Source organism: Pholis gunnellus (genome assembly GCF_910591455.1).
Source record: "Pholis gunnellus genome assembly, chromosome: 17".
NCBI lineage: Eukaryota > Metazoa > Chordata > Actinopteri > Perciformes > Pholidae > Pholis > Pholis gunnellus.
In genome coordinates, this window is record NC_136544.1 from 10731351 (window position 1) to 10747115 (window position 15765).

The 15765-nt window shown below is 41.5% G+C and overlaps 3 protein-coding genes across 3 annotated transcripts; all 3 read right to left on the reverse strand.

The window, feature by feature from the left end:
* Positions 1-22: 22 nt before the first annotated feature.
* On the reverse strand, positions 23-3851 carry LOC306709517 (C-signal-like). Its single transcript, XM_079177696.1, has 6 exons — positions 3687-3851; positions 1746-1800; positions 1391-1578; positions 1144-1305; positions 915-1025; positions 23-198 (listed from the first exon to the last, which is right to left on the reverse strand). Exons 1-6 carry the CDS (start codon positions 3828-3830, stop codon positions 85-87), a joined length of 774 nt encoding a protein of 257 aa, XP_079033822.1. The 5' UTR covers positions 3831-3851; the 3' UTR covers positions 23-84.
* A 1421-nt stretch (positions 3852-5272) lies between these two features.
* Positions 5273-7672, reverse strand: LOC306709224 (C-signal-like; the record flags this gene model as incomplete). Its single annotated transcript, XM_079177291.1, has 6 exons — positions 5273-5386; positions 5985-6095; positions 6214-6375; positions 6463-6650; positions 6816-6870; positions 7529-7672. 6 exons carry the CDS (start codon positions 7670-7672, stop codon positions 5273-5275), a joined length of 774 nt encoding a protein of 257 aa, XP_079033417.1.
* Positions 7673-11189: 3517 nt separating this feature from the next.
* Positions 11190-15264, reverse strand: dnajb1a (DnaJ heat shock protein family (Hsp40) member B1a). The gene is made up of 3 exons (XM_079177695.1): positions 14668-15264; positions 13394-13977; positions 11190-13274 (listed from the first exon to the last, which is right to left on the reverse strand). The coding sequence occupies exons 1-3, from the start codon at positions 14876-14878 to the stop codon at positions 13044-13046; spliced, it is 1026 nt and encodes a 341-aa protein (XP_079033821.1). The 5' UTR covers positions 14879-15264; the 3' UTR covers positions 11190-13043.
* Positions 15265-15765: the final 501 nt, after the last annotated feature.

The window sequence follows — 15765 nt, forward strand, 5'->3', positions numbered from 1 at the left end:
TAGGCAAAGGAATGAGCACAAGTATTGGTTTATTTCACTTTAATTTAGTGATTGACTGCAGTTTATAAAGTGGTTGCTTTAAAGCTACCAGGGGAGGGTACTGCCCTGATAGGTCAGGAAGGCTCCGTTCTGCTCCTCAGTCAGGGAGGCCATCACACTGAGCATCCCCTTCACACTCTCCGGAGCATCGATCTCCCCCTGGTGGTCGGAAACACACAGTTAACACAAAGGCTAACACAGGTCATCTCTCCTCTGAGTTAAGAATCGAATGTTTCTACTCGCAGACCAGTTATGGACTCTACCTATAAGTGGTTCAAATCTTTTGTTAAAAAAAAACATACTCAATCGGCCATTTTCATTCTGACCGGCTGGGAAACTTTCATATCTGATCCATATATTATTTTGACGTCACTCTATGTTGGCAAGTGAAAGCATGCAGGACATCTGTAATCATGTGGGTTCACTCGAGGGACCATAAGATGTTGCCAATTTCTTTAAAGGCTTAAAATGAACTTTAAAGAAATGAAACACATGAATAAAACAAGCCTGTGCTGTGTAGGATGAATCTTTAAAATGAATACGTTTTATGAATCGGATTCTGTCATATTTATGATTGCTAATATTGAGCAGCATTAAGTCTTTCTCATCCAGGTATCTGTTTCACTTGATAATTCAGCTTTGTGTGACGTCTTTGGTATTGTTTTGCTTGCTCAGTGTGGTATCAGATATTAGACGCATCAGTGTGTAAACTCTTCAAAATCTTGAAATGTGAATGAAGCTATTTTGTAAAACAATCTGTCAACACTCAAAAGTGGGGGTGAAATATGAAATCATATGGCGTGATGTTAATATTAAGCTTTAATAAAGTAAAGTGTCATTCAGAGCTTCCTCGACATTGTTTCTTGCTCACTCACCTCCGCTCCACCCATGTCAGTGCGCACCCAGCCAGGGTGTATCAGAGAAAACAGGATCTCATCCGTCTTCAGCTCCTCTGCAGCACACAGTGTCAGCATATTCAAACCTGCCTGAAGAGAGAAGATGGGGCAGAGATGAAGCAATTGAGGTGATGGGTGAACAGCTGCACTTAAATGTAAGATGAAGCCTTTGAGTAGCAGGTCACAGTGTTAACAGGTTGTCACTCACTTTGCTGACGCGGTAGGAGACGCCAGGCATGTGGACATATGACTGTTTTACAGTTTCCATTGAAGCCAGAAATGAGGCGATGCTGACGACGGCTGCTTTCCTGCTGGACATCCCTGGCATCCCACTGGCCTTCACTGCTGCACGAAGGTGAGGCAGGAACTCCTAAATGATGACCACCAGCAAGAACGTCAGCAAGAGGAAACTTGAACAGTGTTTGAGTTCTGTGTCAGGTCTTCCTCTCCCTTACTTTAATGACGTTCATAGGGCCAATGACGTTGGTGTTGAAGCTGTTCTGCATGTCTTCAGTACTGGTTTCCTGCAAGGTGGCTTTAACCAGCATGCCTGCGTTGTTAATCAGCAGGTTGAGACCCCCCGTCCCAACCACAGAGCCCACCTGCTTCGCACAGTGTTTAATGCTACAAAGGTCAGTGACATCTGACAGAGAGAGAAAGAAAGTGGAGCATCAGAGGTGGTCAATAGCAGACAGTCAGATAAATATCAGAGCCGTGAGCTGTTCATAGAGTCGAGGCCAGTGCGTGCCAGGACAACATGGGAGCAGGACGGAGGGTTCAACCCAATGTAACACAAGAGAGAGCTTGTACCCAGACGGACGACAACGATGACGTCAGGATGCTTCTTTGCCAGTGTTTGCAAAGCCTTCAAATATACAGAGAAGACAAGTTAGTCAATTTAATCTGCAAAAAAAAAGTGTTTTGACAAAGAATCACTCAAAGGCACCACTTCAAATCTTGCTTCTTGAAAATAGGTCATTCAGCATGAAAAAAGCATAAAAACAAATAACAGTGAAGTATAATGAAATACATTTAGTCGAGTACTGTTCTGAGATACTTTACCATTTTTCTATACGCCACCACATGTATTTGCTAACTTCAGCTACTCGTTACTGTGCAGATTTAAATGAGTACAAAACCTAAATCAACCAATACATAATTATGTATTATAATAGGTTGAACTATCAAACAGTATAAAAGTCATTAAAGTCAGCGCCAGCTTTACCAACTGCAGAAATAAAGTCATGCACAGATTAATGAATCACTCACTATATTATTCAGAAAAAATCCATTCTGCATGAATACTTTTGGCAAGTTTTGATAGAAATAGGAGTTTCGCTTTATTTTTACACTTTTGCTTCTTTTGAAGCAAAATATCTGAATACGTCTTCCACCACTGCTTTCATCGACGCAGGACTCTTGCTTCTTCTAACTCACGCAACATTGTGGTTTGCAAACCTTTTTCAGATTTATTTTTCTGTTCTGTTGTATGTTGAAGAGCACAATGAGTCAAAGAGGAAGTAAAGACTGTGGGAGAAAATTGTATTTGTGTAAAATCAATCAAATGTATCCATGTATATTCACATCCATACTGTGATATTGGCCCGTATCATCGTCATATGTAATTCACGTCACTGATGCAGGGTGTTTGTGCTCTTTAGGCCGCCTCAGCTTTGTATCCATTGTTGACACGCAGGTAGTGCAAAGTTGATTAGGAAGAGACAAGGAGTCTAGTATAGCGGGCTGGGAGCCCGGGTGAAGATAGAAGGGGGGTGAAGCAGATAAATAAGTAATGCAGGTTGTCCAACGGAGGGGAAAGCAAGCGCTGGTCACTATGACGTGCTGCCAGAGGCGAAATCAGGACAAGACGAGTTTGGAAGGAGACTGTGGTTAATCAAAAACCCCTCTGTTATGTCCGAGGTACACCTTGTCTCAGTGAAAGTTCAGAGGGCAGAATGGAGGTATAAAGTAATGTACGGTGCTATTGTGAAGTTAGTTGACTCCAGACAGCTCGGTTTACTTGTATTTGTGATGCAAAAAGATCTGCGTGAACTAAAGAAAATCCAATCTCTCTTGTGTTCTGCGGGTGTTTGTTGCTGAGTTCCATAGTGAGATCCTGTGGTGTCTCACCAGGAGCCAGATAACAGTTACTGAGCCAGCAGTTAGGTATTGAGTTTTAACATGAGACATGAAGTCAAAGACCTGCTTGAATGCGTTTTATTGTTGTTTAGCTCAGACTGACATATATATTTCACATACTCTGCATGCTTTTGTGTTTTGGGCTTCTGACATGGATGTTTTCTAGTGTCTAACAATGCAGCTTAATCTTGTCTGTAGTCCATGTTTCTATTTAATATAGTTATCCCTCATTTTATTGGCTTTGTATGTGTTGATTTGAGAGCCTCTGTGTTGCATTAGTACTTCACAATGTAAGAGTCTCCTAAATGATGATACTACTTCTATTAATATTCTTATTTCATTGTTTCTGCAGACTTTGTAAAGGGTATATATTGCATAACTTTGTAAATGTATACTTTATTTATGATTTATATTACTTATATTCAGTTTTTAGGTTGACTTTGTAACATCTGCCTTGGAACTACAGATGAAAAATAGCCTCTTGGCTAACTCTGGCAAATTTACAGCAATGTTTTTATTAATGTGCACCATCCCATATCAAATAAACCAATAAATTAAAAATAAAATAAAGAATCTGATCATCGAGGGAAAAAAAACCACTACAAGACTCACCTCAGCCCCGGGTCCACCTGGTTCCCTGCAGCAGGCGAACAGCTTTCCTACTGTAAAGGAGCCCTCAACCATTTGCTTAACCATTTCCAGGCCCAGGCCTCTGTTGGCTCCTGTGATAAGCACGCTGACTGCTTGAGCTGCCATCTCCTCTTCATTAGTTTGCAATTCTCCGTCTGAGCTCTTGCAGAAAGCCTCTGTTTTATATTTGGTCGTTAGCCTGGCCACGCCTACATTCTCAGTTCACAAAGAGTGTGTATACTATCCAACAGCCCCCATACAAAAAGTAAGTGACTCACTAAGTCAGGAATGTCTAGAGCTCACGTACTGAAAGGATCTCGCCTTGGCATGGAAGAAAGACACTCCCAGAAGGAAAACAAAACGCATTTAAAAATATAAGCAAATGGTAACGGTGCCAAAGGTGTGTTCAAATGTACAAGATGAAGTGGAATGTCATTCATCTGGCTTCTTTAAAGCTCAGAGAACAATAGAGCAAAGCAACACAAAGAGCAAAGGAGTGATGTTGAACAGAACGGTCCAGTGAACTGACTTCTGACACACTCTCCATGTTGTCCACACAAACTTACCCAACAGTGTATACAGGAAGTTTCATGTCAAGCAGAATCAACTAACTGCTGGTGTCACCTTCCTGACCCACAAGGCCCTCTCAAGCACTGTGAGAGTAGTTCTTCGATTTCTCCAGCCCTGCTGAGGGGCCGTTCCCCTTTGTCAGAATTTCACTGCAGTGAAATTAAGAACAGTAGTTCTTCCGGACCTCCCTTCTGTGCAAAGTCAGAAATATGACTTTTTTGTAAACATGTCGGCCGAAGTGTTATAAAAAAACAAACACCCTCTTTGCCTTTTGGGTACAAGTTCTCTGATTGGGTCTTAAAGACACAAGTTCTGTTTTTTAAATCTTAATGTTTGATAAATTCAAAACTAAAGAAGCCCCATTATATAGTAAACTTTACCATAGCTAGCATAAGAATAATATATTTAAACTTTTATAGGAAACAAGAAGAGGAGCTTGAGCAGCTGCGGGAGTTTCTGCAGAAGGAAGAGACGGCCCGACTGGCTGCCCTGCAGCAGGAGGACGAGGAGAAGAAGGAGCTGCTGAGGAAGAAGTCCGAGAGCATCACCAGAGGTATCCTCACCTTCTCGCACGCCGTCATAGCCATTGAGAATGAGATCGCTTCCAGTAATGCTCTCTTCCTTAAGGTAACTGTTTTGTAAAAGTTTCTCTGAATTCATCTAACCATGCAAACAGTTTGTAATACTCCCTTGTCCCTCTTGATTTCAGAATTTCACAAAGAAAAGGTAACAGCTTAATTATCTTCTGCACCTGGCCTGTATACCAGATTAAGCTTTCTAGAGGTTCAGTATTGATAGATTCTTGTGTGTGATTCTTCTCACAGCGCACAGATCCCACAACTCAAATTCAAGAAATCACCAAAGAGTGTATCAACTCATCTAAGTGCATGCTTATGTGAAAAATGAGCATGATGTAGGCAAAGTAATGAGCACAAGTATTGGTTTATTTCACTTTAATTTAGTGATTGACTGCAGTTTATGAAGCGGTTGCGTTAAAGCTACCAGGGGATGGTACTGTCGTAATAGGTCAGGAAGGCTCCGTTCTGCTCCTCAGTCAGGGAGGCCAGCATGCTGATCATCGACTGCACATTCTCCGGAGCATCGACCTCTCCCTGGTGGTCGGAAACACAGTTAACACAAAGGCTCACACAGCTGAGTTAAGAATCTAATGTTTCTACTCACAAACCAGTTATGGACTCTACAAGTGGTTAAAATCTGTTCAAAAAAAAAAAGTCGGCCATTTTCATTCTGACCGGCTGGGAAACTTTCATATCTGATCCATATCTTATTTTGATGTCATTCTATGTTGGAAATTGAAAGCATGCAGGACATCTGTTGAGCTTAAAATGAACTTTAAAGAAGTGAAACGCATGAATAAAACAAGCCTGTGCTGTGTAGGATGAATCTTTAAAATGAATACATTTTATGAATCTGATTCTGTCATATTTATGATTGCTAATATTGAGCAGCATCTTATATGAATGAAGCTTCTTTGTAAAACAATCTGTCACCATGAGAACTGCCTAGTTTTCATCCGTGGAATGCATTGATTGAACAAAAGAACAACACTGTAGTAGAGATTGCACCATTCTTTACACGAACACTCAAAAATGAGGGTGAAATATGAAATCATATGGCATGATGTTAATGTTGAGCTTTAATAAAGTAAAGTGTCATTCAGAGCTTCCTCAAAATTGTTTGCCAACTCACCTCCGCTCCACCCATTTCAGTACGCACCCAGCCAGGGTGCATCAGAGAAAACAGGATCTCATCCTTCTGTAGCTCCTCTTTAGCACACAGTGTCAGCATATTCAAACCTGCCTGAAGAGAGAAGATGGGGCATGGATGAAGCAATTGAGGTGATGGGTGAACAGCTGCACTTAAATGTAAGATGAAGCCTTTGAGTAGCAGGTCACAGTGTTAACAGGTTGTCACTCACTTTGCTGACGCGGTAGGAGACGGCAGGGAATAGGCTATATGACTGTTGTACAGTTTCCATTGAACCCAGAAATGAGGAGATGTTGACGACGGCTGCTTTCCTGCTGGACATCCCTGGCATCCCACTGGCCTTCACTGCTGCACGAAGGTGAGGCAGGAACTCCTAAATGATGACCACCAGCAAGAAAGTCAGCAAGAGGAAACTTGAACAGTGTTTGAGTTCTGTGTGTCAGGTCTTCCTCTCCCTTACTTTAATTACGTTCATAGGGCCAATGACGTTGGTGCTGAAGCTGTTAAGCATGTCTTCAGTACTGGTTTCCTGCAAGGTGGCTTTAACCAGCATGGATGCGTTGTTAATCAGCAGGTTGAGACCCCCCGTCCCAACCACAGAGCCCACCTGCTGCGCACAGTGTTTAATGCTACAAGGTTTAGTGACATCTGACAGAGAGAGAAAGAAAGTGGAGCATCAGAGGTGGTCAATAGCAGACAGTCAGATAAATATCAGAGCCGTGAGCTGTTCATAGAGTCGAGGCCAGTGCGTGCCAGGACAACATGGGAGCAGGACGGAGGGTTCAACCCAATGTAACACAAGAGAGCTTGTACCCAGACGGAGGACAACAATGACGTCAGGATGCAGTTTTGCCAGTGCTTGCAAGGCCTTAAAAACATACAGAGAAGACAAGTCAGTCAATTTAATCTGCAAAAAAAGTTTTCACAAAGAATCACTCAAAGGCACCACTTCAAATCTTGTTTCTTGAAAATAGGTCATTCAGCATGAAAAAAAAAGCATAAAAACAAATAACCGTGAAGTATAATGAAATACATTTACTCGAGTACTGTTCTGAGATACTTTACCATTTTTCTATACGCCACCACATGTATTTGCTAACTTCAGCTACTCGTTACTGTGCAGATTTAAATGAATACAAAACCTAAATCAACCAATACATAATTATGTATTATAATAGGTTGAACTATCAAACAGTATAAAAGTCATTAAAGTCAGCGCCAGCTTTACCAACTGCAGAAATAAAGTCATGCACAGATTAATGAATCACTCACTATATTCAGAAAAGAATCAATTTTGCATGAATACTTTTGGCAATTTGATAGTAATAGGAGTTTTGCTTTATTTTTACACTTTTGCTTCTTCTACTGAAACAAAAGATCTGAATACCTCTTCCACCACGCTTTCATCTATGCAGGATTCTTGCTTCTTGTAAGTCATGCAATATTGTAGTTTGCGAACCTTTTTCTGATGTATTTTTCTGTTCTGTAGAAGAGCACAATGAGTCAAAGAGGATGTAAAGACTCACCTCAGCCCCGGGTTCCTCTGGTTCCCTGCAGCAGGCGAACAGCTTTCCTACTGTAAAGGTGCCCTCAACCATTCGCCTAACCATTTCCAGGCCCAGGCCTCTGTTGGATCCTGTGATAAGCACGCTGACTGGTTGAGCTGCCATCTCCTCTGCATTAGTTTGCAATTCTCTGTCTCAGCTCTTGCAGAAAGTCTCTCTTTAATATTTGTTTGTTAACATGGCCACGCCTACATTCTCAGATCACAAAGGCCAAATCCCAATGTCCCCCCTAAACACTAATTGACGTCACCTGGTAAGTGATTGAGTGTGAGAGACTGTGAGGGCTTGAGATGGTGAAAATAGGAATGGGACAGCACTTTGCTGCAACATATCACGTTTACCATGAAAACAACAAAAAATACGATGTATAATTGTAGGTATTTATTTTATACTTTGTACTCCCTGACTTTAACGTCTTCCAGGCTCTTTCCTTACAAGATGAGAGGTAATTTTATATAATCTATTTACTCATTTTTGTCAAAACAGCTTCAATGACAAAATCAAATATTTGATGAATAAATAAATAAATATCTTCTAATTTCATTTTTATTTTTTGTTTTATTTTTAACCCTTAATGTTTCTGAGTAAATGTATTATGACAGGCTGCACACACGTGATCCGTCCTCTTTGTTTACGTCTCCATGCGTCCACTGGTTACCCCGTGTTTAACGTCACATTGCAATGATTTGTGGGTAATTCCCTTAGACTAAATCAGCTGATTTACGGAAAGGGTTCATAACAGGGACGTGCGGTCAGGGGAGGCAGAGCCTCACCTGTCATCATGAAAAGTAAAAAACAAATGATAAAATAAAATAAATAATATTTCTCAACTGATCTGTGCTATAAATGTAATTTATGTATGATTTCAATCATTTTAAGCATTTTTGTAGTCAAAATCGCTGAATTTGCTCATGTCTTGTTCAAACAGAGAGGAGACACGCAAGGTGAGGCAGCGACAAGCTGTGCCTCAACTCAGATTGCGCAATCCCTAACAAACTGGGTTGAGCGCGTGCCTTTTGCTTTCTCATTGTTTGTCACAACTGTAATATTTGTTGACACTTGTATTATATGTCCCTTTTTTCCATAGAATAGGTCATGTATTTCACGTATGTGTAGAACATATTTAGTCTTGCTGATCTGACATTAACCTGCAGTGAAGAAGCACAGAGGGGAGGCAAACAGTACCTCTGCCTCAATGAAGGGGGCGTGCGAGAGCCCACGGGTCTTGTTCATGCGTGTAGTTCCGTTACTCTTCTTCTACACTTCTCTTCTTCTTCTTATATTTTGCTTTGACCGCAAATATTGAAGATTAAATATCTAAGCTTTAACAATCTAAAAAAACAGGGACATATGACCAAATCAACAGCAATTCAACGTCGGACAGGTAAAGTAACCTCATATGTGTTTGTTGTTCTCTTTATAAATCCGTGGTTGTTTCAGATTATCGCGGGATCTCGCGATTTTCGCGGGTGGCGCCCGCGAGCCCTCCGCTTCTGAAACACAGGTCGGTGGGGCAGGTCGCAGAACACACGCTGCTGGTTATGAACCCAGACATAACTGCGTTTAGTTTTCCGGGATATCCGGGACTTCCACAACACGTACTAAGCAGAAATAGAGGTTATTTTTTCCACGGTTGATGGCGGACAGTTGAACGGCTTTCAGGGCGATAAGCCACGCCCCCTCTCCGGGGCGTGCAGTGTGTGTATCACGGTATTCTTTAAGATTCTGCTGGTTTCACAGTATATCACGGTATTTTTTTTTTACTATGTTTTTATATAGGTTTATAGTGGCTTACCCTACAGTCAGAAGTACATAGAATATACAAATATTTTAATGTCAGCATGTATAAAGGCTTTGCTTACTAAAGGGTTTGCTCGTTTGTTCGTATAATGTTTGGCCTCGAATCCAGTGTTTCAATCATTGCTCTGAACCCGTCTTTCTTGACTGTCTGTAGCGGGACCATGTCCTTGCATAGATTGGTTGTTTTTGCGTTCGTAATGTCGCTCCGCCGCTTGATTTTCTTGTCGTATCCAGTGCCTCGAGCAAATGCCTCTTCCAGCAAGGTGTGACACTTCGTCTTCACTCTTGCTAACGTTACTGGTTGACGGCCTCGAATCCGACGGCACAGCTCCTCTCTTGGGCACAGACTGTATCGGTGCATCACCGGTCTGTCTTTGTTCATCATGCATCGCTCTTTTCTGTTCGTTTATGTAACGTTACGGTAGCGACGGAGCCTCTCCCGTCTGTTAACAGACTGTTGTGCTACCGGGCTAGCTAGCGAGCTCTACCCAGCATGCCGTTCGGAGGTGTAATTTTATAAATGTACAATTATTAATGTTACAAATTGTTTATTTGTCACAAACTGTTGTGTCGTGGTGTTTTGCCCTGTCAATGCTTTTGCTGGATTATCCATTTAAGGATTGATCCACACCTTAGGTCTTCTGAGCAGTCCACTACCTACCTAGGCTACTTGGTCATACCGCTTCCACCCATATAAAACACATGAAACCTCTGGAAAAACAACACATCTGCACACCCTTTCAGCTTGACAGATTCTTCTGCACAGCAGAGACATACAAACAAACAATCAATCTACCTCAGGGGTATGAAATTAATGTTAAACGAGGACCAGTTAAGAGAGAATTTCCTCACGCAAAAGTCCAGAACATCTCAATAATGTCTAACTTGTGCTATGATTTAGTCCCATGTACTGTACATATTAAAGTAGCCTAGCAGTTTTATTTACACAAAATGAAATGAATAAAAGTCTCTTTCATAAAAGGGTTTATGTGAAAATTCTGCCTTTGACAACTTTGTAATTAAAAGACTGTTGGGTCTAGTCTTACAATAAATACATTATTGCTATTGATATTCATACTGCTGGTGTAGAGCAGAAATCCGGGCACTATTAGGGCAATTAATACTATTAGTCCAACCTTTGAAATGCAAATCATGCCCTGGGTTTATGTAAATCGCTGAAAGAAGGTAAGCAGTAGATAGTTGCACATCACAACTGTCCTTGAAAGCCTTTCTAATTATAACCGGCTGCTTTCCTCTCTTCGGTTACTCATTTTTAGCTTTGACAGTTTTATATAAGATTGCTACCACAAGTTGTCCGGCCCACAATACACCGGCTCCAGTGACAAGTTGGCCAAAGACGCTCTATAGTTGGACGCAATAGTTGGTCATAGAAATAAAGAGCCGATGCAGTTGCACACCGTGACTACTAGAGGGCACGATATACACGGGACTGTTTGAACCACGATCACAAATGGAGCTTGAGAAGCTCACATTTCTATTTTGAGAATTATCAGGAAAAGTAGTTGTTCTTGAGAAAGAAAGTTCTCTTTTTGTACAACACAGGTAGAATGTTAAGAGTGTTTGTGTATTTATATATATATATATATATATATATATATATATATATATATATATATATATATATAATGATAAATGTTGAGGTTACACTACAGTAAATGGATTTTGTTGCATACGACAGTTGGACCTTAATTAACTTTGAATCTCACCTTTAAGCGCAACCTAAATTTCAGAAAGAAAAAAGAAAAATCTTTTACAAGATAAAGGTCCTCAATAACTCAAACACGTCGGACATGATTGAGTAGATATTTGCCAGTCTCTTTAATGTGGAAATGCAAATCATCACAGCATAGGAAGAATCTATTACAAATGTCATATTCGTAAAAGCTTTGTTGTTAAAAAATCAAAACATCTTGAATCTCAACCTGAGGCATTTCCACACAACATAAACAGGAAGTGAAACAAGATAATACTTTACACCCTTCTCCCTTAAAAAAGGAACAAGTTTGCATGACAAAAAAGAAACATATCTTTTCTTTCTTTTTTTTTAAACAAGAAAATGTTACACATTACAGAGATTACACATCTCTACATTTCATGTTAAACCACATGTTAGACAATTAAAACTCCAGCAGGAGCAGTCAAAAACCTAAAAGTACTTCAAATGTGAAAATGAACTAACTGACCTACGAGCTTCTATCATCACTATGGTCAAAAGGTGCACAAAGCTGAATATGAATACGAGTTTAATATACTTTTTAGGATTCTTATGAACTGTGGAACTACACATTTCCAGATGCTGTAATTGTGTCAGGTAAGAGCTATACGACAAAATAAACAAAAATATATTCTGTAGGCCGTTAAACTTTCTATGCAATATTGCCATGTTGGGCAAAGAAAACAACGTACTGGCTTTAAGCAGTCAAACGGACATAATAACAATAATAATAAGGAACTGGAATATACACTAAGTGTACATTAAGCACCCTGAAAAGGGTACGAATGCAGTAAATAGCTTTTGGTAGTTTGTAAGACACACACACACACAACAGGATACACTCATGCTCTCAACATACACATATATTATTATATGGGGACAATGATTTGGCACAGAAAGTCTTCCCACAGTTTATTTTACATAAGCTGTGTACTCTCAGATAAAACGGTGTCGTAAAAGTAAACATTTTGCAAGGTGTGCCGTCTCAAACCCACCAGGGATAAACCAATCTGAATGTGTCCTCTCAATTAAATAATGAACGATACAAAGTACTTATCAGTGCTCTCTTCCTAAATTAATAATCTGGAACTCGCAGGAATCATTCTTACGGAAAGTCACATAATCGTGACTTAATATTTCCTCTGAATTATAACTGGAGACGTTGTCATTATTTTTAGGCTTGTGCATATTGCAACGATATTCTTCTGGTCAGTTTATGAGATTGTGGCAGATAGCCGTGACTGAGAGTAGACAACTGAAACATGGACAAGGAAAGTATATTTAACGTTGATCAGTTCCTTCTGGCTGATGATGATCTGCTTCACCTCTCAGGATCTACACTGTAGAAGAATAATCACGTCCTGTCGAGTGATGTCGTAAAAACTACAATCAAGCATGCGTCACTGCACCTGAGGTATTGTTAGCTGGCTGCGTGCTCCCTTAAAGCACTCCCAAAAAAAAAAACTGCTGCTGCTGCGAAAACAAATCCCCAGTTACTATATTACATTTCTAAGAGAACCTAACAAAAACTCTGGCTCTCACGTATCATTATCTATATACACACTTCATACATTACACTATCTACTTTCCCTCCTTCAATCTGATATTCTAGCAGGCTGCTACTCGACACTGGTACTCACTCAGTTTCCAAGTCATCCAACGTACTAGATGTTGGGTAAGAAAAAGCGATTCGGTGTTCAGAAGCTAAAATTAAACTCAGCTGGAACCAAATGTGCCCTGAGCCTCAATTGCACAGAAGAGTCGCACAGAAGAGCGCGCCGCTGGAAGCGTTGAAGGTGAAGTGTGTAGGATTTGGCGGCATCTAGCGGTGAGATTGCAACCGACCAAGTGGCCCTATCTAGAGCCCCCCTAAAATGCTACACACTGTTCCTTTAACCTCTTTTTTTAAATTTATTTTTGAGGCAAACTTATCATTCCACGTCACGGTGGAAGGATCTGCTTGAGTGCATCTCGTGTACTTTGGCCCAGTTTGTCCGGAAATTTCACGGTGAAATCCAGGACCATGTCGCCCCTCTTCTCGGGGCACTTGGATATGGGGAGCCCTTCTCCCGAAATTCGCTTTTTCATTCCAGGTCTGACAACGTCTCTGGAGGTCACAGTGATGGTGCGGCCGTCTAGTGTCGGGGCGTTGACTGTGCATCCACACAACGCCTGGAGAGAGAGAGAGACAGACGGAGAGAGAGAATGGATGATCAACACCATCTTCACTCAAAGTATTATTGGAACGAGCTAGATTTAAAAGTCTGAGTAATATCACAGTGGTCACTTACTTCTCTGAGTGATATTTTTGCAGGATAGATGATATCCGAGCCCTCTCTTCTGAACACCGGGTGGGGTTTATCTTTAACCACAAACACCACGTCTGCAGGAATGTTGCTGGCGGTTTCATCGCCCTCCTTGGGGAAGGTGATTTTCGTCCCCTCCTTCCAGCCGCGCTTGATGTCGACCGTCAGAATCTTGTCTTCGTTGCGTATGGTGCAGCCGTCCGGGTTCAGTCTCTTGCGGGAGATCTTCATCTTTTTGGTGCACCCTGAGAAAACCTCCTCCAGGCTCACCTTCAGCTCGTGCATCACGGGCGGGTCCTTCTTCCTCTCGCGCGCTCTGTGAGGAACTCCTGGGTGGGATTTAAAGGACCTGGGAAACCCGCCCATGCCGCCCATTCTCCCCATGCCAAATGGCGCAAAGGGATCGTTGATGTCCATGTTTTCCTCGCCGTTCTGTGCAAAGAAATGATCGAAAGGGCTGCGGCCACCGAAGAACTCCGCAAACATCGCGTGAGGGTCTCCATGGAAGGTGTAGTTGTAGCTTTGACCGCTGTGTCCTCCACCTCCACCACCGGCTGAACCCTTCAATCCTACAGCAAGCATCAGAGCGCACAATGAAATACAACAGTAACAAGACATTGCATTGTTTCACAAAGTGTTTAAATGAGTCGACAGTGATCTGTTTTTGTCATCAGTCGAGTAAAAAGTACCCAAATTTCGCTGGTTTCAAGTTATAACTTTACAGGTACTAATATTAAATGTGCTTGACTGTGTTTATTTATGAGTTGCAAGACTAGTAATGACCTCACGCTGCAAGCAATGAAAGTGTATAGATATAGTCAGTGTTTTTGTTTTTCAACGCCAAAAAAGTCACAAGTCGGTCTCCGTCTTTGCCCATAATAATGTGAACAGTAACAGTGCAGCTTTAAGGCACAAATAAGTACATTTTTGAGATGTTTAAACCAGAATTATCATTCCGGTGACAGACAAACAGGACAGGCAACCCGTTGTTTCCAGTAGGTTCTCCGGCGACACCTATTGTAACGTGACACACACACACACACACACATACACGCCTCCTCATTGTTACTAGTTTAGAAATATGCTAAAAACAGCAATGACCGATTAGGAGGATGCATCAGCATCTAACATCAAGACTCAAAGTGCAAATGCATGGTTTGCTAAAGATTGTAACGTCACAAGTTGCGTGTAAAAGTAACTTTCGTGGCACAAACTACACCACAACATGCACGCTGTGCGGAGAGTTCAGTCAACGTTACCTTCTTCTCCGAAGCGATCATAGATGTCCTTCTTCTTGGCGTCACTGAGGACATCGTAGGCTTCAGCGATCTCTTTGAATTTATCTTCTGCTCCGGGAGACTTGTTTTTGTCGGGATGAAAGCGCAAGGCCTGCTTTCTGTATGCCTTTTTTACCTCTTCTTCGGAGGCACCTTTGGCTATTCCTAGCACTTTGTAGTAATCTTTACCCATGTCAAGAACCGGTCACTTCTTCTTCTCCCACTTTATAAAGACATAGTCATCGCAGAAGCCAACAACACATCCAGCATGTCCAGTGTGTGGGTCCAGCTAACGGGATCCACCGCAGCTGTCGCTGATGCGAACGATAGCTAGCTAGCTAACTGTCAAGGTTAGCTTCCTTTACTTGTCACCGTCCGTAAACAACTTCCTACTGTTCTCTGAGATGAGGACATAAAACGTAATTTAACTTAAGCTGCGCAACATACAACGACGAGTTCATACTCGAGTGGCCGTGTGTCGCCGCCAAGCTGGGAAACCCGTGCGAAGAAACTTCTGGAAGGTGCTGCTGCTGCTGCTGCTGCTGGTGTGTCACAACTACCGAGTCAAGAGGATTCCCTGCTAACAACTTCCGGTATAGGTTGAACCAAAAGTAGTGCAGTAGTGGTCAAGAAGTGGCCAGATCTATCTTTAAATTAAAGACTCAAACTATCTGAAAGACTTAGCAGCAGCGCATCGGGGGGAAACATGGTCCTGTTTGGATTGCTGCTATAAATTTGCTTTTTGCATCAATCATCGACCCTTTTAGTACTATTTTCATATTAGTACGCATGCGCAGGTGTCGTTCCTGCTGCTAAGGCTGTCCACACGTCAGGCTTCACATTATACACTGTAGGCTGAAATCAGTATAGTAATCATAGTGGAATGTAACTGAGTAGGCCTACATTTACTCAAGTACCTTACTTAAGTAAAATTCAGAGGTAAGCCCTCTTTATTTGAGTAACTGTATTTTATGCTACTTCATACTTCTACTTTGTAGATTCAGGTTATTGATAGACAATATAAATCAACTCATCAATTATAATATATTATTAAAGGTCAAGTTGCCCAGCAGTAGTGAC

Coding starts and splice junctions, on each gene's coding strand:
- LOC306709517 (XM_079177696.1), bottom strand. CDS start 3,830: ATGGCAGCTCAAGCAGTCAGCGTGCTTATCACAGGAGCCAACAGAGGC. Junction 1,026..1,143: donor TCTCCTACCGCGTCAGCAAA/GTGAGTGACAAC, acceptor TTCTCTCTTCAG/GCAGGTTTGAATATGCTGAC. Junction 199..914: donor CTGACATGGGTGGAGCGGAG/GTGAGTGAGCAA, acceptor TCCGACCACCAG/GGGGAGATCGATGCTCCGGA.
- dnajb1a (XM_079177695.1), bottom strand. CDS start 14,878: ATGGGTAAAGATTACTACAAAGTGCTAGGAATAGCCAAAGGTGCCTCC. Junction 13,978..14,667: donor TGATCGCTTCGGAGAAGAAG/GTAACGTTGACT, acceptor TGCTTGCTGTAG/GATTGAAGGGTTCAGCCGGT. Junction 13,275..13,393: donor CAAAAATATCACTCAGAGAA/GTAAGTGACCAC, acceptor CTCTCTCTCCAG/GCGTTGTGTGGATGCACAGT.